Source organism: Eublepharis macularius, chromosome 6 (genome assembly GCF_028583425.1).
Source record: "Eublepharis macularius isolate TG4126 chromosome 6, MPM_Emac_v1.0, whole genome shotgun sequence".
In the NCBI taxonomy this organism is placed as follows: Eukaryota; Metazoa; Chordata; class Lepidosauria; order Squamata; family Eublepharidae; genus Eublepharis; species Eublepharis macularius.
The window spans coordinates 21,657,667-21,683,599 of record NC_072795.1 but is presented as its reverse complement, the minus strand read 5'-3'; the positions used below and the strand labels follow the sequence as shown (position 1 = coordinate 21,683,599).

Here is a 25,933-nt window from a genome sequence, read left to right as displayed (position 1 = left end):
GACATTGGTCTCCAGAGTACCCCCCCCCAGAAATTAATTTGGTGGTGTTTCTGTGTTCCATGCCATCACTAGCTTCTTCCTCATCCTTAAAAGGCATGGGGTTGGATCCAGATTAAATTTTCTACTTATGAAAGGTGCTTCCATCAGTGGAACAGAACTTTCCTGTTTCCCACTTCAGCCTGCTGGATCTTCCTGAATTGTTGCTCCTGGGGGACAGAGGACCCTCAGGAATAGCATGAGGGGGGCACATTGGGGGTCTGCAGCAGGAAGAGGGAATTGGTTGAAATTACCCCATCCATTCCATTAGTGAAAAATTTAGTCTGAGTCCAAACCATGGCCTGGAAACAGTAGGAAAGTGTGCCTCACAAGTTCTCCTTTTCTTTCCCCAGTTCCCTTTCCCTGCTGAAGGGCCTAATGCTGCTGGGTACATTTAGCTCCATGTGGTTTGATAGCTGCAGCAAATGGTGGCTGGCCTTTTGTCAACTGCAGGATCTCATATTGTGGCTTGAGTCTCAGCTGCTGTCCCTGCCTTTGACTATGTATAGTGGTGGAATGTGGGAGGTTATTGGGGAGGATCGGCTTGGTAGGCAGCAGTGTAAATTCCTTTAGAGATAAATTTTACCATTCCTAGCAAAAAACCAAGCCAGGAAAAACAAGAGCGATGAGCCTTAGTCTGTAGTCTCCAGACACACAGCCTTCAACTGTGCCATGGTTCTGGGTTTCTGAGGACTGCTCAGTTTGCATTGGGCAGAGTTGATACAGCACAGTCAATGTTGTTGCCCAAACTGTAGTCAACAGTGCACAGTGGGAGAGTTCAGTGAGGAATCTCCCGTGTCGGTAGCGCCCTAGGTTTTTCCTTTGCTGCAGTGACAGGAAAATTCCACAGTTGGGGCTGTGACCGGCTGATTAGAGCATTGGAGCAAAGTTATGTTTTTAGTAGCTCCTTCCAGCATTTCCATTATTGTTCTGTTCAGGAATGGCAGTTTTCAGTAACTGGGGATTCTGCAGCTTCTTGCTTTAGAAAAACAGCAATGGCAAGCAATATGCCTGTGAACCTGAAAGCAATAAATCGTGCTTTCTTTTTAAATGCTTGCCTTTTAAAAAAGTGCTGGGGTCTGAAAACGCGAAATGTATTCAAGTGGTTACAAAATTGAAATCGACAGAAGGCAAGTTGAACCAGAGTCCTTTCCCTCAAGGAATCTTGTGGTGCCTATTGGAAAAATAGTCGACAGGTTTATCTCCCAGCCTGTGATGCACTGTGTAAGCTCAGTCTTGGGAAGGGGCTGTGGTTCAGTAGTACAGCATTTGTTTGGGGTTCATTAGGTCTCGAGTTCAATCCCTGGCATATCTAGTCAGAAGGATCAGGTTGAAGGGGATACGAAAGGCCTTTACCTGAGACCTTGAGAGAACTGCTACCAGTTAGAGTAGACAGTACTGCACTTGAACTGTGGCTTGATTGGCACTTTCGTATTTTTCTATGGATGGCCACGTGAATGCATCTTTGTGTGTATGAAACAAACTGAGAAAAAGACCTGCTGAGCACCACAGGTTATAAACATTTTAAAAACTGAAATTAATTACTACGCATGACAGCAGAGTGTGGTACAGAGACAATGATAGTAATGCACAAAAAACAGAACATTGTGCAAGGACATTGACAGTAGTGCGTAGAAAACTCAGCAATTCATGCACAAAAACTCAGCAGTGACATTTACAGTGATACACAAAAACACAGCAGTTAATTCACAAAAACTCAGCAGTTTTGTGCATTAACTTCTGAGTATTTTGTGCATCACTCTGCTGTCATGCATATTTGTAGCAGTTATTGTATTATAAATGTTTATAGCCTCTGGTGCTCAGCACATCTTTTCCTCTTCTCCATTGAGAGGTTTCTTCTTTTGTCTTTTTTGAAACAAAATAAGCTCCAATTCAAAGTTTGTGAAGGATATTGGTTTATTTGTTGCAGTTTTTTTTTTAAATCTCAGCCTTCCTCCAAGGAACTCAGGGCAGTATACATGGTTCTCCCTTCCTCTGTTTTATCCTTGCAACAAATCTCTGAGTGACACAACCAGTGAATTTCATGGCAAGCAGTGTTTTGACCTGGTTCTTGCTGGTCCTAGTTCGGAACCCTAGCCATTATACCACACTGTATGTATGCTATATACCTTGCAATCCCGCCATGTGGGCTTCATTAATATCCCTTAATTGTAGAATCACATGGCTGGAAGTTCCAGTTTCTGTTATGTAGGCAACAGGCAATCCAAAGACAAGAGAGCCAGTGAAAGTATCCCTGAAGTCTAGGAATCACTACTGTGATAAAATAGATACAATTTTATATGACTGTTTCCCAGTCAAGCCATATTGCTGTCCATCTTTTACACCATGCATCTATGACATTGCCTCATCCTTAAATCACAGAAATGGCACCAGAGGCATTTTTAAAATGCCAAAAATAACTAAGCAGTTTATTTACATTAGAGGGGAAGGTCAGGTGAAGTCAGGAGTTGAAAATAAAATCCAGAACATGCACAGACATCCGTTCTTATGCTCTTCACTGTTACTTAAGGCTTATGTTTTGAGGCTTTGGTTCCCATGTTTCTTCCCAAGCGCTCTAGTATACTTTCTTTCAGTAATCTTTCTCTTCTGGGGTTAGGAAGGCTGGTACCCACCTTCTAGTACCCTAAGCCCCCTCTTTTCACACACCAGTGCTTTCTTTCAGTCATTACACACACACACACACACACACACACACACACACACACACAGAGGTAAAATAAAATAAGGGAGGCACATGCTGTGCAACAAGCTCAAGTTGTAGGGGGATGGAGAGGTGTTGCGTTCTTTCGACGGGGGATAAAATTATTGGGACTCAGTCAGCTACTTGCCCGAAGGCAAAATTTAGCAACTTTTTTAGTTATCTCCTGAGAAGAACCTGCAAGAAGGAGGGAAACATAAAGCAGTTCAGATCTTCCTAGTAAAGTTGACAAGATTGGAGCTATATACTGGGATTGAATGTTGTTAGCGGGACACTACGGCATCCCAGGAGGGCTGAAGGTAGAACATTAAAGCGTGAAAGGGTGAAGGTTCTCCAATATTTGGAAATTTCAAGGGATCTTAGAGAATCTGCTGGTTGAAAGCATTTGGCGCACTGCAGAATGATTGGATGTTTCTGTATCTGTGCCCTATTTGATTGCAGAGCATGATCCCAGAGCTGCTGTTTGATTGTTTCTTTTGCTTTTTGGTACCCAAGATGCAGCAGAACATATGGGGAGAGGCCATGCTCCTGGAGTTCTCCCTCAATTGCTGTTTGCCAGGTTGAATGCCAGCAAGGATCAAAGGTACTAGACCTTTGATCCTTGCTGGAGCCTTGCTTCAGAGCCACTGGACTGAAGATTAGTTTTAACCCATAGGTAAATGCAAGTAGCCACGTATGACTCTCCAAGGGGATAAGCCCAATCTCTAGTCTAAGAAAGGCTCCAGTTGTTAACTGAATCTGAAGGTCTCCATAGGCAGTTTCCAACACACCCAATCAGGGATCTCTCCACTCTCCAGAGCTACCTCCCTGTTTGACTGGGTAGCGAAAATCATCTCTCCTTAGAAGATCTATTTCCATCCTTTGGCCCATTTGAGAGTCTGCACCTACTTCCCAAACCTCCTTGGCAACTTTCCCCAGTTCCCCTGTCGGTTTTCAAACTGCTCTGTCTGTTAGGACTTCATCTGCCAACTCTTCACACTCAATTTCTCTCTCTGCTAGGCCTGGGAAAAAACGACCTTCCTCCTTTCAGCTCCTGCTACCCAATCAGAGGCCTTGCAGTATCTGGTCACTCACAGCTCTCTGTTTCTGTGAAGGATTAATTCTTAATCATCCTGCAGCTGTGTGTGTAGCCTTCAGGCTTTTTAAAATGTGCAATCCGTCAGAGCATCATTTCTGGAACATGATAAACTCATTTGCCCTTCTAAATGTAATAAATCTTCCATGTCCCTTTTCCCACCACAGACCTAGAAACCTCAGTTGCTTTTTACTCAGATCCCTGAGATTCCTGCGCTTCTCTTGGGTTTTATATACCCTGTGCTTCTCTTGGGTTTTATATACCCTGTGCTTCTCTTTTTAGTAAGAGGTGCCTCCCCTGGACATGAGACATCACTCTTTTCACTGTAACACAGTAGTTAAGTGACTGGGCTCTGAGTTAGCACTCTGCTGGTTCAACTCCCACTACTGCCATGAGCTCAGCTGGTGGTCTTAGGTAAGCCACTCCTCTTTGCCTCAGCTCCCCAGCTGGGGATAATAATAACACCGACTTTGTTCATCACTCTGAATGGATACTAATCTGTCCAGAAGGGTGGTATATAAACACTGTGGTTTTTGTTGTTGTTGTTATATCACTTGTGACCCAATGGGATCACTTATGCAATAGGAGGCCATAAACTAGAAGTTCCCAAATGTGATGATTGTGAGTGCAGTACTGAATTAAAATGTGAAAATATACTTTGCTGTCACACTGGAGAGAATTGGAAAGAGTATGCCTTAACAGGGACTTATGCAGAGACTTGGCTAGCAGCCACCTCTGAGAGGAGGCAGCTCTGACCCTTTTGTACATAGGGATCCCATTTCCCCGGTGGGGGCAGGGGATTCCCCGCTTTCACCCTCGACCCCGCCCCACCTCCACTTACCTGGCCGGCAGGGGAGAAAGGCACAGGAATGGGCCTCCCAGGCGTGCTCCCGTGGTGGCGCAACATCATCATCATGCCACCCAAGAGCACTCGTATGCTTCGCCACAGGTCTATTTGGGCCCCAGACGGGCCAAATTGGGCCCATTTGAGGCCCAAATCAGCCTGCTGTGAAATGCGTACGCATTCCTATGCATATGTACTGGAGAAGGAGGTAAGAGCCATGTCTCCCCCCACCAGGAGGATAAGGGGACTTGGCAAGCCTATTTATGCATAGATCACTTCCAGTCGCAGCAGAATCAGGTGACTTCTACTCAGAAGGTGCCATACTTTGGACCCCATAGAAACTTGTTATTTTATTATTTGGTCAACTCGTAGTTCTCTCAAGTCACTGTGGTTCAGAGGGTCAGAACGGCGGCTTCTCTCTTGACTGTTTTTGTGGACATGTTATACAGGGAGTGCAAAATTGTTTGTATGCCCTTTAAGGCCAGTTTAAGAAATATGCACAAAATTGCTTGCTTGCTTTTAATTTTAGTGGTATTGCCTTCCAAGTATAGGTGTATGTTTAGTTTCCATGAAATCAGCTGAGAGCTGAGTCATCTGCTTCATAAAGTGTAAAAGCCATTAACATGAGGCGAAGGTGTAATCATTGGTACCTTCAGGGACATTCTTATCTGTGGCAGTCCTCTAAAATGGCCTACCGGAGTGGGTATGGAGGATGCCTTCACTGGCTATGTTTAAGAAGGCGTGTAAGACAGTTTTGTTTTAAATCTGTTTTGGAGTTTTATGTCCTTGGTGCATATTGTTGCATTATTAACTTCCTTGAGTCCAAGGGAATAAACTAGGATATAAATATTTTAAATACGTAATTAAGTAAATGGTGCAAACAGATTATCTCGAGGTGTTTTGAAGTGGCATGGAATTTTTTCTTCCTGGTGTTGGATCACATACATGCAGGGCTTTTTTTCAGCTGGAAAGCGGTGGAACGGAGTTCCGGAACCTCTTGAAAATGGTCACATGGCTGGTGGCCCCGCCCCCTGACGGCAGCACAGAGGGCAATCTAAACTCCCCTCTGTCTGGAGATCAGCGGGTGGGGCCACCAACCATGTGACCATTTTCTCCAAGGGCAACCCACTGGGTTCCACCACCTCTTTTCCCAGAAAAAAAGCCCTGCATATATGTAAATTCACTGGAGTCTCTGCCCTTCGTGCCTCTCATGAATCTTTGCAAACGTGACCCAGGCATGTGGTTCCATTGATAAAGTGTTCATTAGTACATGTTTGCTGATAATGCAAGTTCTAGGGGGACATGCAAGCTGATCAGGAAATGTCTGCAACTGCAAGCTGAATTTCTCCATGCAAGCTGAGATGTAGAACTTTCATACCTCTTCGATTCACTTCAGATGTGATGTTTTCCAATGGAGTCAGTCCTCACTTTCCATAGCTGGAGCCATTAAGCTTATATAAATTGATATGCATGCTGGTGTGAATCAGCCAAGTAGAATAGGGTCATTGGAATCCTTACTATTTAACCGCAATGCATTCAAATTTAGTGGGCATGGGTCTTTTAAAGATGATTGGCTTGTAAATGCTATCAGTTAGAATTTTTAAAATATTTGTTGTAATAACAATAGGTGTTACATTTCTGTGTTCTTCTTCCCAATTTTCCTGTTTGTTTCTGATGATTTGTTTGTTTTTGAGATCCGAAGCAGCCTAGTGGGATATAAATATTTAAAATATAAGGAAGTTGTGATCAATACAACCCCCCCCCCCAAAAAGAGAGACCTGATGGAGGTGTACCACATGTATTTAACAGGAGCGTAATTGAATTCTAATGCTGCAAAGAAACTTTTGGAAGAAAACAGTCCCCCAGTGGTGTGCTCCTAACATTTCTCTCTCTGGACAAGGTCCACATTCCTTTCCCTTTTTACTGGACATAAGTGGGTATGGATGTTACTGCTCAATAAATTGCTTTGGAGCAAGCCTTGACAAAAATCTGTTTTTATTCCTGCTCCTGTTTACCATAGGATTATCTGCTCCTGTTACTTCTGCAAAACTGGAAGCTACTGAGAAATGGAGAATATGTTGCTTTGGGTGGGGTGTGGGGGGGAGAAAATGCTGCTAAAGTCCTTCTTTGCATAAAGCTCTCTCTGTCGCTTTTGACAAGTATTTGCACAGTATTAGTGCAATTGCTCTGTGCAGGTGGTTAGCATTATCGGGTAGCTGCTGAGACCTCAGGGCCTTAAGGAGATCCACCTCCCACCCTTGACCTGTCTCACAAACATTGCCCCCTGTGTGTTCTACCTGAGTAGAGGTGGCAGCAACATTGGACTCTGTGCATGCGCCACCTATGGCTACAGTTCCTTTTTTATTTCCCTCTCTGCTGGCAGGATGCTGTCGCTGCTACTTTGTCGCTGCCACTAGTGTTTGTAGCCGCTGGAGTTTGCTTGCCCAAGCAAGTGGATGAGGGCAGGAATGGGCCACCAAACCAAGTGTCTTGTTGTAGCATACCTTCAAGTGCGGAGGCAGGGTACCTCTGTGCACTGGTTGCTGGAGGACAGAGTGGTGGTGGCAGCAGTGCTAGAAGTTCTTGTTTTATATGACGCCGATGTTTTTCTTTTTCTATGAACAGTTCTGAAAGTTTCCAGTAAGGAAGTTTCTTGCTGTTTCCTGTGCAAAGCCCCTTCCAAACAGGGGATGGAATCGATTGGAACTTGGCCTTTTTGATTCCTGCTGCTTGGCAGCCTCCCATTTGGTCTTGAATGCATTCTTGAAAATCTTGTGTACTAAGCCCAGAATATAGGCAGGTTATACAATACAGGTTATACAATACAGGTTATACAATACAGTGCTTTGTAGGTTAGAGCCTTCCCAACCTTCAAGTTCAGCAGTGCTGCAGAAGGCTTTCATGATATGGATAGGTTGGATGCAAATGAACTCACATGGAAGGCATCTTCCACTTATAGAAGGACTATTCTACCCCTTGAGCCATTGCATAAGAAAAGTGAAACCAAATCCAGAGGTGGCATGATCTCTTGTGCCCCCAACACCATGTGATCTACTAGAGAACGTATGTATTATACACTTGGCAACAAACACCCCCGGAACAGAACTAGAAATAGGTTTGCCAGCTCTGGCTTGGGAAGTTCCTGGAAATTTGTGCATGGCATTGGGGAAGAGCAGACTGTGGGGAGTGGAGATAGATCAACAGGGATGTAATACTGTAGACTATTCTCTGAAGCTGCCATTTCTCCCATGGGAACTGATCTCTGTAGTCCAAACATCAGTTGAAGAACAAGATCCGGGTCCAATGGGACCTTAAAGACCAGGTAGATTTCCAAGGTATGAGCTTTCAAGAGTCCCTTTGTCATGTTTGGGGAGTGGGGAAAAGAAGGAATCTTTATAGTCCTGGCAGAGGGTAAGAGGGGAATTGTAAATCAGAATGTCAGGAAGCTAGCCATAATACATGTTGTAATTAGCTCGGTAGAACAAGGGTGCAGACTGCAGAAAATTATCATCTGTAATGTGAGAAAAATCCTATGGGAAAAATCCTGTGTTCCAATTCACCCCTGGGGAATCCATTGTTTCAAATTTGCAAATAAACTCAAATTTCAGTTGTAATTTTCCTTGTATTTTCTCTGCTTGAGAACTGCTACTCTTAAGTCAGCGATGGAATGTCCTGGGAGATTAAAACGTTCTCCCCCTGTTTTTTGAACGTTGTGATGTTTGATATCAGATTTTTGTCCATTCATTCTTTTGCAAAAGGACTGACCCGTTTGTCCAATATAGAGAATTGAAGGGCATTTGTAATTTTTGGAGAACTCCAGGCTCCACCGGGAGATTGGTTACCTTAACTAGAAACTATTTTCCCTTCCATTCACATTCTTCGGTTCTAATGTATTATTATGATTAATTACAAAGAGGTTTATGTCTTACGTTTATCTCACAAATCTGCCAGTAAACACGGACTCCTACCTCAAACCTGCCTGATGCAAAAACACATTACTGTCATGTTGATGGTCGTTCTCAGGGATGTGTCGTGAGATTCTCTCCTCCCCCGTTGTTAAATTGCAACCATGAAACAAAATCTGCAAAGATCTCCAGCCTGCCCCTACTAAAACAAACAAGCTCTCCCCCCACCCTTGATGCAACCTGGTTGGCCTTACAGCATAGAGAAGATTAGAGACCGATGAAAGATGATTATGATTTTTTTGCATCTCTTTTATAATAGGAGATTGAGCATTAGAATGCTGAAGCTGTTGTTGGGGTGACTTGCTAGATTACGGTCTGGTTGCCATAGCAACTCAGCAGACCCAAATTATGCAAGAGTTAAAGGACTGAAAACATAGCTGGGTTGGAAGGACCGCCATTTCCAGGGCCTAATAATATGACCCACCGCTTGTTTGGGTCCCTTGGGAGATGTAGACCACTTTTGAACATGCACAAAATCTGTTTCCCTTGCTGCTAAGTAACTAAAACCAGCTCCCACGCATGTAGGAGCACGGCAAGTATTTTATAACTCAAAAGTTTTTTTTTCCTAGGTAGGACCTTATACTCAAGGAGCGCAGCCTGCTGATCCCCGGGTCCCTGCCCAACGTGGACCGGCAGGGCAGGGACCCGGGGATCAGCAGGCTGCACTCCTTTTGTGTTATTTTAAGTTCTTCATTAGAGACCCCTTGTGTGTACTTACCTGTGTATGGAATATGAACTTTCTGTGCTCCTCTTAGACGCACCTAGAAAGCTAAATAAATACCTGTGAAAAGAAAAAAGAAATAATTACATTGTTTATATGATTGGGCACTTTACTTCTCTACGGAATGGCTATGGACTGTTTACATGTTTTGTAAAATATTTATGGAATGATTTGATCTGTATATTTATCTTCCTTGTATGAGTTTGTATGAAAAGCCTGCACAGCTTGTTAAATGAATTATTTATTATATATCAACTGTCACTTTAAGTCTACCTTGTTAACATAAGGATTGAGAAATGTTCTTTGACTTTGTTGTTGCTATCTAGCCCAGATTGTGGTTTTCCACAACTGTATATTAAGCAACTTAAGTTACAGGGTCAAATGGAGGTATCCCACATATCAACTCCCAAGGAAGTAATGGGACAAAAATGACAAAACTATTAACATGCCACCTCAAAATGAGTTCTCAAAATGAGTCAATAAAATGGATGAATTAGAAATGGGTGCAGAGAAGAGCAACCAAGATGATCAGGGGCCTGGAGACCAAGCCGTATGAGGAAAGACTGAGGGACTTAGGAATGCTCAGTTTGGAGAAGAGGAGGTTGAGGGGAGACATGATTGCTCTCTTTACGTATTTAAAAGGCTGTCACTCAGAGGAAGGGAGGGAGCTGTTCCTGTTGGCAACAGAGGATAGAACTCGCAATAATGGGTTTAAAGTACAGGAGGGAAAGTACTGGCTGGATTTTAGGAAAAACTTCACATTAAGAGTGGTTCAGCAGCGGCATCGTCTGCCTAAGGATGTGGTGTGTTCCCCCTCATTGGAAGTCTTCAAGGAGCAGCTGGACAAATACTTGTCAGGGATGCTTTAGGTTGTTCCTGCATCGGGGAGATGGTTGGACTAGAGTTGGACCTTTCCAACACTATGATTGTATGAAACAGAAGGCTCCATTGTGTCAAAAGCGGTTGTTACATCTAACAAAATCAACATGGAGATGTTGCCTATAGCCATCTGTCTGCGACTGTCACCAGTGCAGCTAATCCCAAAACAAGACCCCGAACTATGACTGAAGTCAGATTGGAAAGGATCAGAGTACAAGATATCAAGCACCACGTTGTCATTTAAGACCTGTATGAGTTTGATCTTCCCCGGTGTTATCACTGTTTTGCATTCTACCTTTTACTCAAAAGAAGATACCACCGTGGTGAATAATTCATAGCTCTTTGCAGGCTGGAAGGCAGATGCCTTTAAATGATGATTGAGCTGAGATCACAACTGGACTGGCTTTTGTTTGTTTATTTTTATCTATTCTGGGACTGATTGTGGTGTCTTTGCTGTCTCTGTCTGTTCAAATCAGTGTCTTGTGAAAATTTTGTTGCAAAACTAACGTAATGGGCCACGTTGGCATTTTTTTCCCCTTCTGAGACCTTATAATTTAACGATCACAATGGGCTCCTGCAGAATTACTGTCATTTGAAAACTTCATAGACTGCTATACAGTAATTTCTGATGTGTCTCTTTTCAACTCTTCAAGCACTTTGATGGTGATTCTGAAATGGGTCCTTTTTGTTGCTATTTACAGAAAAGCTTTCACACTTTATTCCAAGGGTATATCGTTTTATTCTGGACACTGATGTTGTCCCTGGCAGATTTCACACATCAAGTGGTGTTTTCTAATCTTGCAGCAGTCACTACATGAGGTCAAAGAGAAGAGATGGTTATTAGGGTTGGAGAAAAGATGCATTTTTGGAGATCTGGTTTAAACTGATAGGATAACATTTCTATGAGTATCAAGTGTTATGCATTAGAAAAGAGTAAAAGTCCAGTGGCATGTATAAGACTAGCAAAATTTGTGGCAATTTCATGAAGAAGTGAGCTGTGTGACTCATGAAAGCTCATGCCCTGCCACAAATGTTGTTAGTCTTCTAGGAGCTACTGGACTCTTGCTTTTTTCTGCTGGTACAGACAGACTAACATGGCTACACTTCTTGAAGTGTTATGCATGACCTTGGTCAGCAAGCCACCCTTGAAGGTGATCTCACAGAAAAGTACCATTTCTAAACCATACAAAGGTTACTGCAGTACGTTCAAAAATAATGCTGGAACTAGCTGTTGCTGGAGAGACATGGTTGCTGCCCAAAACAGAAGCCCTGTGTTCTCAGGGTCACTTCCCTTGAATGTACCAGCCTTGTAGTCCGTGCTTCCCTGTCTCCATTCCACTTGTGAGTAGGGAAGTTTGGAAATTGCATCCTTTATTTTTTAGTATATGGTACCAAGCAGTGAGGAACTGATGCGTAGCAGACACAGATGCTATATGGAGAAGTGGCACTGTTAGGGGGATCACCATCAGCAGTGGTTGATCCCCCTAAACAGAATTGAGTAGAACATTTTTCCTTTGCAGAAGTTAATGTCATCTGTTCGCTTGTAAAGGGGAAAGTAACTGACAAGGCTTGCAAATGCTAGGCCTACCACCAAAGCTCATAATGCAAAGGGGAGGAATGTAGATTTTTATCAGCTCTGGCTGTATACCCAAACTAGAGAAGATTCTCCTTCTTCCCTTTTCCTCCTTCCTTTCCCCATCCCATTCACCTGAAGCAGTGAGCTAGATCCAAAGCGGGTTCAGGGAAGAGGCTTTCTCCCTTCTGCCTCCCAGCAGCTAGACCCCTGTTTCAGCAGTGTGCAAAGAGCCAGATACAGGGATGGTCAGGAGGGATTTGGAAAGCCTGTGGTGTGCTCAGTGACAGTTGGAGAACCAGACGTCTTCCAAGTCTTGGACTTGAGTCTGGGGGGAAAGGAAGAGTTGGCTGGTTTTTCTTCCCCTGTCCCCAGCAAAAGAACGATGTTTACTGAACCCCATTCTGAGGAGTTAGGAAGCCCTACGTTGTATGAAGTAAGGTCTCTAAACATTGTTTGTTTTAAGACTGCTGTTCATCTATGGGTGCTGATGTACTGTAATTCTCTGTAGGATCCTTTCCTTTGGGCCATTAGGATACCACCCTTACAGACACAGACTAAAATAAACTCAGACAGCCCTACGCTATGATCAGGATACTGCTGCTTGCTTCGCTATGTAATGTAAACAGTCACTATAAATAGCTCTTTTTTTCCTATTTGTGTTTTTGGGAGGCCTTAAAATAGAAAGATGCATTGCATTTTGAAGTGGCTTTTTTGTGTGGTAGATCTGTGTGTAATGATAAGGGTGACAGCTGTGGTGTGTATGATGAAGGCATCTCTGACTCTCGAAAACTCATGCCCTGTAAATCTAGTTGGTCTTTAAAGTGCTACTGGGAATATAGCTGTGGCATGTGTGTGTCTTTTCTCTGTAAATCTTTCATGCATTGCCATGTTGGAAACCAGCACAGAAGGAGAATATTTCTTCTCTTATCCTGTATATATGATGGTATTTTTGTCCATTGTGGGTCATTCCGCTTGGTATATGGAAATCTTGAAGCAGCCTATAAGAAATGTTCAAATGTTAACAGATGGGTTGCTGCATGTTAACTGGTACTGATGTGCCTGCCACTGGCTTATCCCTACCAAAAAATGTAGTGCTGGTAGATATGATATTGCACACACCTAATGTCTTGTTTAAATTGGGCTCTCTGCTACTAGGCATCTAAGATTGGCATGCTGGAGATCTGTTGCCCTGGAAGGTATTGGGCTAGCATTGCACATCTAGTGGCTATGAGCCCAGTTTTGAAACGGGATTCTGGGCATAGTGTGACATCATACAGGCAAGTCCTTCTTGCCGGCATGTGATTTAAATCAGGCCTTGTTGAGTGTCTGTCCTGGCATGTATTTGTGGACCAGTACTAAAACATATTTCAACCAGCAGTACTCAAGCTGCCTGGGGTGAGATGAATGCATGCACATGAACACACACAAAGCTGCCTTATACTGAAGCAGATTACCAGTCCGTCACAGTATTATCTTCTCATGCTGGCAACAGCTCTCCAGCATCTCAGGAAGAGGTCTTCCATATCACCTACGACCTGATATTTAGGTGGGGATGCTCAGGATTGAACTTGGGACCTTCTGCATGCTGAGCAGATGCTCTACCACTGAGCCATGGCTCTCTGCCCTGAGAGAGGAGAGTACCATTTGTTCAGTGTCAATTTATAGGCTGTCCATAAAGACTGGGACACAGAGTCCCAGTGGTACAATTCACTGGGCCCAGAGATCTAGGGGGAGGCCCAACTGAGTTTGTAAACCCGTTGCTGTCATATGGTCACTTTCAGAAATAGATTGTTTTCCTTCATGACACTACGTTATGGGATTTGGTCAACAGGTGCACAATTACAGGCTTATCTTGCTCCAGTCAGATCTTGCTTTGTGTAGTTGCTTGCTGTAGTTGATCAAAGGTTCGCCTAGATCAGTACTCTGTTTCCGCTGGTGGCCAGCCATATCTGTGAGCTCCCATGATGACTATATTTTTGTAATGTTAATCTCAAGTGTTAGGCATTTGAGGTTTACGGCTCTCTGAAAAGCAACCTTCCTTTTTTAACTTCTGTGGTTGATACTTACTGATAGGCAATGAGTAGATGCTTTGTCTGTATCTGAGCTGTATCCATCATCGATTCCTGTGGTACTGAATTGTGTAAAATGACCCATTTCACGGAGTGCTTTCTTTTGTTTGCTCTGATCCTGCCATGAATCAGTTCATTGGGTGATCTCAGATTCAGCAAGCTGTAAATAAATAAATAAAAATTCTGGTATCTCTTTGTGTTTGATAAACATCTGTCTGTTCTCTTAATCTATAATAATTTTTATAGTCTCTCTTCCACCCTTTGCTTATTTTGTGAACTAAAAAGTACCAGTCTCTGTACCGTTTCATCACTGAAAGTGCCATTTTGTTGACCATTTCAATTCCTTTTTCCTAGGCCACCTCCAATTTTTATCTCTCTTTTATAGGTGGGTGACTAGGGATTATATTCAGTATTCTAGAAACAGGTGAACTATCAATTTATATGATGCTATGCTTGTTATATATTTGTTTCATTTTTAATGCCCTTCCTAAATAATTAATAACATTTTAATCGTTACTTTTCTCAGCTGTTGCATGCTGAACCTTAAGGTTTTGCTGAGTTTTTTTTAATGGATCCTCAAGTTAATTCTCCAGCTATCTAAATGTTTAGTGGGAAGCGTTTTCATTCAAGTCAGTCCCAATGAATTCAGCAGAGCTTTCTTGGGTGTCGAATTTTGCAGCCTTGGAGAAGATCAAGCCAATTCTCAGTTTTGCTATCCTGAATAGATTTGTCATCCACAGAATCAGCAACCTCAGTATGCACTTATGGCTCTGGGTTCTTTGAATATCCTTGGGGAATAAACAAAGGATATTATAATATATTATAAAGTGACCACTTTTACAGTGAAATCCTAAGCAAAGTTACTCCAATCTAAGCCCATTGAAATCCTAAGTAAAATCCTAGGATTTTACAGTTACTTTTAACTATTATAACATACTAGTAACACCCCTGATCCCAGCTGGGTGAAGGCAAGGGGTGGGCATTGCCACCTGCTCTGCCCCTGATCCCAGCTGGGTGAAGGCGAGCATTGTCACCTTCTCTGCTCCTGCTCCCAGCTGGGTGAATGCGAGGGCTGGGCATTACCACCTGCTCCACTCCTGATCCCAGCTGGGTGAAGGCGGGGGCGGGCATTGCAACCTACTCTGCCCCAATCCCAGCTGGGTGAAGGTGGGGGCAGGCATTGCCACCTAGCTCTGCTCCTGGTCCCAGCTGGGTGAAGGCAGGCATTGTCACCTGCTCTGCTCCTGCTCCCAGCTGGGTGAATGTGGGCATTACCACCTGCTCCACTCCTGATCCCAGCTGGGTGAAGGCGACGGTGGGCATTGCCACCTGCTGTGCTGCTGATACCAGTTGGGTGAAGGTGGGGGTGGGCGTTGCCACCTGCTCCGCCACCTTCTCCACCCCTGCTCCCAACTGGGTGAAGGTGGGGGCTGGGCATTACCACCTGCTCCACTCCTGATCTCACCTGGGTGAAGGCAGGGGCGGGCATTGCCGCCTTCTCTGCGCCTGATCCCTGCTGGGTGAAGGCGGGGCGGGCATTGCCACCTGCTCCGTGCCTGATCCCAGCCTGGGCTTCCCTGGAGGGATGGGCTGCCTCATCTGGGCTTCTCTCCACAGCAGTGCCCTCTGGAGGCACACCGGGGTAGGAAGTGTGTTGTTAGGAACAGAGATGGGCATGAACAGCAATACGAACAAAAAAAGCCATGAACAGCCCAATCTGCTGTTTGCGAACAAGCTGTTCATGAGGCCCCATTCTAAACAGGTGGTCGGTGCTGTTCGTCAAGCCAGACAGTCTGGCACCTGCAATCAATTCCCTTGGCAATTTAGGCAGGGATTGTATGAACTCTGTCTGAACTCCTGCTGTTGCCCTGGAAACCCCAATCTAAGCCCAATTTAGCTTGATAGGCAGGTCTTCCTTTCAAGTGTGGAGCTCCAAATTTGTTACAAGGGAACAAAGACCGGGGGGGGGGGGCTCCCAGCTCTGGCTTTGGAGAGGGAGGAACAGCTGCTGTTGGCATTTTGATAGAGAGAGTGCATTGGAGCTTGAATTTCCTTTGTGTGTGGTGGGATAGGGATCTACCCCTTCAAGTTCCAGGGCTGCTGCCAGACTCTGGGCCAAGCTATTATTTATTACTGGTACCTTTCCTGCTGCCTGCTCAGGTAAGGTTTCTGGGAGTGGTGCGGTAGGGATCTACTTCTTCAGGTTCCAGGGCTGCTGCCAGGCTCTGGGACCAAGCTATTATTTATTATTGGCACCTTTAGGTGCAGTAGGGATCTTGACTTGGATGATGGCTGGAGGAGAGCCTGCTGGCCCCCACGAACATCCAACAACAAACATGTTCATGAACAGGGCCATGCTCGTGGTTGTTCGTGAGTCCCTGTTTGTGGATGGCAACGAACAACGAACATCATGTGCGTTTTTTTCTTCTGTTCATACCCATCTCTATTCAGGAACACGGTTAGTCTCTTACATAGTAGGATTATAATATGACAACTTTTTTCTTGTCAGCATTTCTTTGCCATTAAGAACCGAGAGCTGCTGTAGCATAGTGGTTAAGTGTTTGGGTTGCAAATCAGCACTCTGCTGGTTTGAATCCCACTACTGCAATGAGCTCAGCAGGTGGTCTTGGTTAAGTCATTTCAGTTCCAGCTTCCCAGCTGTATTGGGGGGATAATAATAACACTGTTCATCACTCTGAATGGGGCACTCATATGTCTAGAAGAGCCGTATATAAGCACACTGTTGTTTATAATATTTAAAGGTAGAATGGAAGGGGCTACTTGAAGCCCTCCCCCAAATCTTCAACCTTTTTTGCTTATGTATCCTCCTCTCCCCCATCTTGCAAATTTCATTTGACATTTTACAAGTAGTTACAAAGAGCCCCGTAGTGCAGAGTGGTAAGCTGCAGTACTGCAGCCTAAGCTCTGCTCACCATCTGGTGGAAGCCGGGTTCAGGTAGCCGGCTCAAGGTTGACTCAGCCTTCTATTCTGCCGAGGTCGGTAAAATGAGTACCCAGTTTCCTGGGAGTACAGTGTAGATGACTGGGGACGGCAATGGCAAACCACCCCGTAACAAAAAGTCTGCCAAGAAAATGTCGTGATGCGACGTCCCCCCATGGGTCAGTAATGACTCGGTGCTTGCACAGGGGACTACCTTTACCTTTACCTATGAAGGGCTGATACACTCAAGTTCAAGCTTCCTTTTGGCATTTTTAACTAGGACTTTAGTTTGGATTTGTTAGGCCTGGATGCCTTCCCTCAGTTAATCTGGGGCAGAGTCCCTGTTCTTCAGTAAGGAAGCTTGCTTTGGTTAGATACTAAATTCAGCAATTTTATATCTCTGTTCTGTAAGATCTCTGTCCCTGGCCTTGGAACATGTTTACTTTGATAGCTGATTCTAAAACTTGCTCTTCTGCTTGGTTAAGTGGGGGTATTTCTCCCCCCCCCAATGCTTCCTTTTAAATAATGTACCCCGTTTTCTATGATACCCCTTTCTAGGTTTAACTAGGGCTTAATATCAATAACAAAGAAACTTTGATTTTGTACTAAGTCCAGGTTTCACTGCTGTATCTGGTACTTTGCTCCCACTGATTATTTTTTTTTTGTATTATGCCTGTGTTCTGGAGAATGTTTCCAAGTGAATAAAATCAATATCTTCTGAGCAATATGTTTTTATTTTGGCAGGTCATCTTTGTTCAAGTTAATCCAGGTGAAACCTTTACAATAAGGGGCGAAGATGGAACCCTTCAGTGCATTCAAGGTAAGGAAGGCTTTTCAGAGTACACTTCTCCTTAATGTGAAGAGTAAATTTTCCTCCCTTGATGTCCTTGATTGACTGCCTGTGGGCCTTACGATCTTGTCCTTTTTCTTAAATGAACAGAAAGCATTCATGATGGTGTAGAGCAAAAAATCATCAGGCTTTTTTTTTTTGGCTTCAAAAAAACTTCAGAAAAGGCGTGGACAACTTGGAACTTGATTTGAAGAAGCTGCATATTTGCAGAGGGCGCATTCTGCCCAAAGGCTCCCTAAATACAAGTGCTGGGACTCTGAAGCTACATTCTACCTTTGGCCCAGTTATTATACTATTCTTATCTCACTTATTCATGCAGTGTTGTCCCTCCTGCCGAATTGAGCATCGGATAATGTTACAAGTAAAGGCAAGATATTGGGTGTTAAGTACAATGCAACTTGGATAGGACTTGATCTGGTGGTCGCCACATTTTGCAAGCAGTAGGAAGTTTTTCTTCTAGGATTCCCTGGCTGCTGACCCTGAGAGTCTCTTTATTTTCTCCTGTGCCGTGTGGTGTAGCTCCTTCACTCAAGTCATTGTGATCTTTCTGCTGTGCACACAATGCCAGTCTGGCACCTTATTTGTAGTTATGGTGCAGTGCATTGTGGAGTGACTTGTTGAAAGGTTGACTTCGTTTCCTGTTCCTGATGAATTGGACTGAGTGACTTCTGTGACCCTTCCCATGCAAGTCATTGCCGGTGCTTGGAGCCGTGAGAGAAGAGCTTGCTATCACTTGGATTTCCAGACGTAAGATGGATGCGGTGGGATAATTTCAGCACGGTTCTCAGGAACCAGATATAAAAGGCCATTAGCATTAGAAAGCCCAGTCTGTTTTTATGGCATTTGGTATATTGGATATGATCCTAAGACAGAAAGAGGAGTATCTTCGGGGGGGCGGGGAGGAATTGGCTCATGAGTAGCTGGTTAAAACAACAGAGCAAGGGAGGAGGCTGTCGTCCATTGTAACCAAAGCAGACCTGGAATGATGTAAGCCAGATATAACATCTGTGATCCTTACAGTAGATCTGCAACGTAGCCAAGGGTTAGCCAGTTTGACCTAGTGACTTGATTACTGCATTGCAGCCAAGGACACTGATACTCAAATCCCTGTTCAGCTGTGAGGCTCCCTGGGAGACCTTGGGCTCTCTGCCTTGCAGAGTTATTAGGAGGATAAAATGAGGAATGGGGGACTGTGTGCGCCACAATATTATAGGCGGGGCTGAAGCTGAAAGAACAGGGGCCTGCTTAAAGTCTGAGGCAGAGGTGAAACTTGAACCTGAAGCTTCCCAGCTCATACAATTAGCTGCTGCACTGCTGAGCTGCTATCAGATTTTTGGTTTTTAAAATAGATTTGCTCTGAGAGAGACGTGGAAAGCCAGAAGTTAAATGTCAAGCTGGATTTTCCTTGCTTTGGCCACATGAAAAGTGCTTGATCAATATATAATTCATGCTTAATGCTTGAAGAAAAGCACATTTGTGCTGCTTATTAGCACGGGGAAACTTTTCAAGTAAAGCTCACACCTTCAACAAAAATTGCTGCTTGTAAGATTGCCAATTTCTGGGAAAGGTGGTGCTAGCAGACACGCACACTATGTGTGAGTCATTCATAGTAACTAAGTCCTGCCCAGAGGCTATGTTTTCGTCTTTGCTCTGCTGCTTGAAGCCAGTGATCATGAAAGGCAAAAAAACAAATAGCTTGAACTCCGCATTAAGAAAGGCGCAATTCAGTCGTGACCTGCAATAGAATAATCTCATCAAGCCGAATCCATTTGTGTGTGTGTGTTTTCCATTTAAAGTAGAAATGAAAAGGAATCAAATGAAAATGATTTGTGCTAGCATTGATGCTGGCCCAGTTAAGAACCAAGGCTTTGAGTTTGACTGTGGCTTTGGAAACTATCCGAACTGGGCAAATTCTGCTATCTGAATTTACACAATTGTTTTGCGAAGCAAGTTGCAAGAACATTTTATTTCTTTATTAATCCATTTTCACCCTGTCTTTTCTTGTAGTTCAAGATGGCTTGCAATAGTACATTAAAAACATTTACTGTTAAGACTAAAATAAAATAACCCCTAATCCCTCCCCCCTCCCTTAAAAGATGCCTGCCACTCAAACCCCCTCAAAAGCTGCAGCAAAGAGGAAAGACTTGCAGCGCCCCCTATCTTGGGTGAGGAATCCCCTCTCCTCCTTGGGAAGCCATTCCACTGGCCACAATGGAAAAGGCCTGGGCTCTAACCGATGCCAGAAGGGCCACCCTAAGAGGCGGAATCACCAAAAGACTGAAGACTATGGCCATTTCAACACATGTTGAATAATGCACTTTCAATGCACGTTAGCAATCCTTTGGAAGTGGATTTTTTGTTCCACACATGGAAACGCAGTTCCAAATGTTCACTAAAGAGTATTGAAAGTGGATTATCCAACGTGTGCGGAAGCAGCCTATAGCTGGGACATATGGAAAACATACCCCGAAACTGCTGCCACCCTCTGACAACTATTCCCACTTTTGATCCTGGATGCCAATCCTGAGGCCACTGCTCTATTTCAGCAAATATAATGGTGATTGTACAACATGTGTGTGTCTATTATGTGCCGCCAAGTTGTCCCTGACCTCTGGCGACGCTATAAATGAAGGACCTCCAAAACGTCCTGTCATTAACACCCTTGCTCAGATCTTGGAAACTGGAGGATGTGGCTTCCTTTATTGAGTCAAGCCATCTCGTTTTGGGTCTTCCTTTTTTCCTACTGCCTTCAATTTTCCCTAGCATTATTGACTTTTCCAGAGAGTCTTGTCTTCTCATATTGTGACCAAAGTACGATGGCTTCAGTTTTGTCATTTTAGCTTCCGGAGAAAATTCCAGCTTGATTTGATCTAGATCACACTTATTTTTCTTTTTGGCCATCCCATGGTATCTGCAAAACTCTCCTCCAGCCCCATGTTTCAACGTACTTCAGGATAAAATAGTGAGGCTGCAGTGCATAGAGTGTGGGTCAGTAGAAGGTATCCCATCATCTATGAAAACTGAGCACTACGTTCCAAATCCTGCCTCTAGTCTGTAAACTGAATTGAGTTTTCAGAACATCGCCTTTTAAAAAGTCTTTTCAGTGCCCTGATCTGATGTTCCTCATATTACAAAGACTACCTCAAGGATATAGGCCAGTGTGAACTTTTAGATCTGTATGGAATTTGCTGAGGTAGAAACCCTCAAAACCAATTTGTTTTTGTTCATTTCAGGCAGGTAGTCATGTTGGCCTGTAGTAGAAAAAACAAGGTTCAAGTCCATAGCATCTGAAAGACCAACTAGATTGTCCACCTTTTTCACAGATACTCAAGCTGGGGCATTTAATAAAACAATACAATAGGTTCAAGATTGCAAAGATCTGTCACAGAGCTGAAACAATGCTGAAACAAAATATAAGCAGTTTGACATGACAGTTCCGATAGCTGTAAAATAGATAATGCATGGAGGCCCCAAGATTAAAAATAAGCAGAATGTACGAAATAGATAATCACTAGAAATAGGTTGAGCAAACTGAAGACCTCTAAAGAACATCTGGGATAAAGCTGCTCAACCACAACCCTAATTTTTTTTTTAAAAAAAATCATTAACCACATTCCACACAGATTTTTGTATAGTTATTTTTTCAGTTCTTGTGTGGCCACTAACCTTTTGCTTCTCTTCCTTGATCTGCAGTCACTGCAGTGGATCCAAACCCTATCGTAGTACACCACTGAGCAAAGCTTATTTATTTATTAAAATATTTATAACTCGCCTTTCTTTTTGGCTCAGGTTTGAAGCCTTCCTCTGATCTATGGAGCCTTTCTCCAAGTAAAGTGCTGCTGGTTGTTGTGGGTTTTCCGGGCTGTATTGCCGTGGCATTGTAGTTCCTGACGTTTCGCCAGCAGCTGTGGCTGGCATCTTCAGAGGTGTTGCACCAAAAGACAGAGAGATCTCAGTGTCACAGTGTGGAAAAGATGTTGGCAGGTCATTTGTATCTACTCAGGAGGGGTGGGGTTGAGCTGAGTCATCCTGTAAGAGTTTCCCAGGGTGTGGAATGCTAATGGCGGGAGGCTTCACTGTATCCTGAGGAGGTTCTTTTGCATATGGATTGGTGCTTGATGTGCTAATCTTCTCTGCAGGGCTATTGTCGAGTATAGAGTGTTTTGTTAGCCTGGTGTTTTTCAGAACTGGAAACAATGCTCTGTTCATTCTTAAGGTTTCTTCTTTCCTGTTGAAGTTTTGCTTATGCCATTGAAATTCACAAGCACTCACAACAACCATCGTTCTCCGGCTGTGAAAGCCTTCGACAATACAAAGTGCCGCTTCCACAACCAGTAGCTTGGTGATGATGGTTTGTATCCTATCAGTCTGAGCAACAACGTTTGAATCATTCCTCAAACTTCCATTTAGTCAGGGCTTTTTTTCTGGGAAAAGAGGTGGTGGAACTCAGTGGGTTGCCCTCAGAGAAAATGGTCACATGGCTGGTGGCCCCGCCCCCTGATCTCCAGACAGGGGCGCGGAGGTCAATCTAAACTCCCCTCTGTCTGGAGATCAGGGGGTGAGGCCACCAGCCATGTGACCATTTTCATGAGGTTCCGGAACTCCGTTCCCCCACGTTCCCCCTGAAAAAAAGCCCTGCATTTAGTAGAAGAAATACTTAAGTTGGAGGAATGATTTGAATTTAAGCTGCTTCAATTCAATTCAATTTAAAATACTTCAGTTGGAGGAAGGCTTCCAGGTGGTAAGACGAATGCTAGTACTTTCCCCGTGCTGTTCAGCTTCATCCTTTGATTTCTACAGAATTGCTGTGAATAAGCTATACCTTGTTCTGGAAATGTGGCGATCCTAGATTCAAGGCAGCAACGGCTAAGATCTTGCTAAACAGTTCCAATTTGATGTGCATGTCCTGAATTATTTGGGTGCTTCCCACCTTGAAAACAAAATAGTATTACATACATTAATACAAGGCAGCAAGGAAAAAAGAATGATATTTTTTGGAAACTAGATGCTTCACTAATGAGTTAGGGACCACAGACATCATCACTGTGTTATCTTACATATTATCTGTTGCTTTAAGTATGCACTCCTCTGTACTACCTGTTGCTTTAAGTATGACCCTACTGGGTGCTTCTATGTTTGTCTAATGTCAGTCCTAGAATTGCTTATGCTCTGTTTCAGCATTTCTTCAACTCTGTATCAGATTTTTGCTAATATTGATGTCTTTGTAAACTTGCATTAATTTATCCTATGGCATTGTTTATTGAAATGTCCTTGATGTTGACTACTAATCTCACTCTATGTAATCTGCCATGAGTCTCAGTGAGAAAGGCAGACTATAAATGACATAAATAAAATAAATAAATTTGTACGGTTGGAGTGAAAGGATTCCGATGAATGGATCATCCAGTCAGCACTTCTGTCACATGACAGAATACCAAACAGATTCCCTGTGTAAGCTTAGAATATTTTATAAATGAAATATGAAGTTTTACAGCTTGACAGAATAACTTGTGGGGTGGGGCATTCATATGTACAACTGTGTATACTCAGCCTTCATTGGAGGCAGATTTTGCAGAATGACAGACTGAAGTGTCGTTTTGTAGAACGACACTTTCTTTACATGTATAAAGTGCTTTGGGGGTATATCATATTGGATTAGCACAGTCTGCCCATCTTGACGAATGCTTCAACCCAAGTGAGCAAACTGGCAATAAAGGTGGGCATCTCCTCTCAGTCAATATTCATTGACCTGCCAAAGTGACATGCAAATGAGCCTTTTCCTCCTATTTTTTTTTTAAATCTAACTTTTCAGTTATCGGCGTTATTGTACGCAGGGCATTCCAGATATAATTGTTCCCTTGGAAATTTCTGGTGTATTCTAGTGGCCAGTTAGATTAATGTTTACAAGCCAGCAGCAGCTGCAGAGGGAACCTTTTCTCTGCGTGTGTGATTAATATACTCATGAATTTGATGGGAAGTGTGTTGATTAGAATAACATTGTTTGGCCTTTTCAAAACCATCGCCAAAGCCCTTTCTGAACTACTGTTTCTTTTCTGGCTCACATTAATCTGTACAGGTGTGCAGGTGTGGCAGTAATTAACTGTGCACCTGTGCAGTAATGGAAACACTTTCAGCTTATTAGCTTTTCATAAAATTTCCACTTTTTTTTTTTTTTAAAGAGAATTGGCAGATTCTTGAAAATATATCGGAACAAGTCCAAGGTGTTTGAATTTCAGTCCATTTTGGAAAGACTAAAAATTTACAGAAACCACTTTAGTTGTACATCTCTGTCCTTTATCTGTCTTCTTCCTGGAATGACAAGATGCAAAGATCTTGTGTTGTATAGAACAGAGAATTTCACCAGATGCAGCTCCTTACCTCTGCATGGTAAATTGAATCTGGTAGAAAAAAATCCCTATTCGCACTCAACTGAGGAGGACAAGAGCAGTTGTGGTCATCTAGAGCATAATTTAAGCTTGCTCCCCCCTCCACTGGCTACCAAGCAGAATGGCCTGTGTAACGTTTATCTCTAGGTAGCTGGGAGGCTACTTCTGGAAACTTAAAGAATTAACTTTGGTGTAAGTGGCAATCCATCCAGTTAGTTCACAGCCTCTCTTCGGCATTAAAGTGGGCAACAGGCAATTATTTGTGAAGAAATTTTTCCCATCTAGGAGAGGCCAGTGTTGTAAGGACCTGGGAGACTACATTCAGATAAGAGAAATGGCCATCCAAGGAAATGTTGAGGGAAAGGTGGTGAAGAGAGAATGTAAAGAAATGCACATAGAATCATAGGATTGAAAGGTACCCCTAGGGTCGTCTAGTCCAAGCCCCTGCACAATGCAGGAAATTCAGTTACCGTCTCCCCCCCCCCCCAACACACACAGTGACCCTTACTGAATGCCCAGAAGATGGCAAAACACTGTCAGGAATCAGGATCCCTAGCTAAAGTGGTCTGGAGACAATTGCTACCCAAAATTTCGGTTGGCCTTACCCTGGGCATGTGAGAAGGGCTGCGAGAACATACTTAGATTGTATTGTCGAAGGCTTTCACGGCCGGAGAACGATGGTTGTTGTGGGTTTTCCGGGCTGTATTGCCGTGGTCTTGGCATTGTAGTTCCTGACGTTTCGCCAGCAGCTGTGGCTGGCATCTTCAGAGGTGTAGCACCAAAAGACAGAGATCTCTCAGTGTCACAGTGTGGAAAAGATGTAGGTCATTTGTATCTACTCAGGAGGGGTGGGGTTGAGCTGAGTCATCCTGTAAGAGTTTCCCAGGGTGTGGAATGCTAATGGCGGGAGGCTTCACTGTATCCTGAGGAGGTTCTTTTGCATATGGATTGGTACTTGATGTGCTAATCTTCTCTGCAGGGCTATTGTCGGGGATAGAATGTTTTGTTAGCCTGGTGTTTTTCAGAACTGGAAACCATGCTCTGTTCATTCTTAAGGTTTCTTCTTTCCTGTTGAAGTTTTGCTTATGCTTGTGAATTTCAATGGCTTCCCTATGCAGTCTGACTTAGATTAATTTCAAATCAGGGGTGAAAGAAAGCCAGTACAAGCCAATATGAATTACTTTAAAGAAAGTGCATCTGAAGTGGTACCTTCTATCTTCTGCTTCAAGGTTTCTCAAGAGAGAATTTAAGTAAGAGATTTAAGTTAACTTGCTCCCCTGGTTTGGCTACGAGCACTAAGGCGTTGAAGTTAAGAGTTCTGAACGAAGGATTGACAGAAGGAGGGATGGCGGTTCAGCAAAGAGAAAGTGGAACAAATAATTTGGGTGGGTACAAGTAGTTGAGACAGACCTAGTAGTTATATCCAGGCAGGAGTTTAACAGGATGTAAATGAAGAAAGAGCAGTTAAGTGCCTGGGAAAGAACTAAAGGGAAAGACAAGAAGTTTGTGCTGGATGTGAAAGCTGGGCCCATGGCTCAGTGGTGATGAAGCACATACTTTGTACCCAGAATGTCTCTGGTGTGGTTCCTGGTTTAAAACAATCTCTTGTAGCCATTGATGGGAAACGCCTATATCGGCCTGCCAATCAGGGGAGATGTTATTAAGTTCGATGGACCAATGGTATGACGCAATACTTAAGAGTCCATATATTCTTGTGGGTGGGGTGTCTGTGTAATCCGAACATTGAGAATGTTTTTTTTATAGATGTGGGGGGAGTTAATTTGGATGAGTAGAGAGAGGTCCTTTAAGTTAATTGAAATATGAAATGATTGGAACATGAGCCAGAGTTTTAACTGAGGGGATGGAAAGGAC

The 25,933-nt window shown here is 43.6% G+C and overlaps 1 protein-coding gene across 4 annotated transcripts in view; it reads left to right on the top strand.

Moving 5' to 3' along the window:
* Positions 1–25,933, top strand: part of FNDC3B (fibronectin type III domain containing 3B) — a 360,494-nt gene that overhangs the window by 105,355 nt on the left and 229,206 nt on the right. For all 4 annotated transcript variants that reach the window (XM_054983393.1, XM_054983396.1, XM_054983395.1 and 1 more), the window contains one exon: positions 17,570–17,645. In XM_054983393.1, coding sequence (XP_054839368.1) covers positions 17,570–17,645 — 76 coding nt within the window. The remainder of the gene's footprint in view (positions 1–17,569; positions 17,646–25,933) is intronic.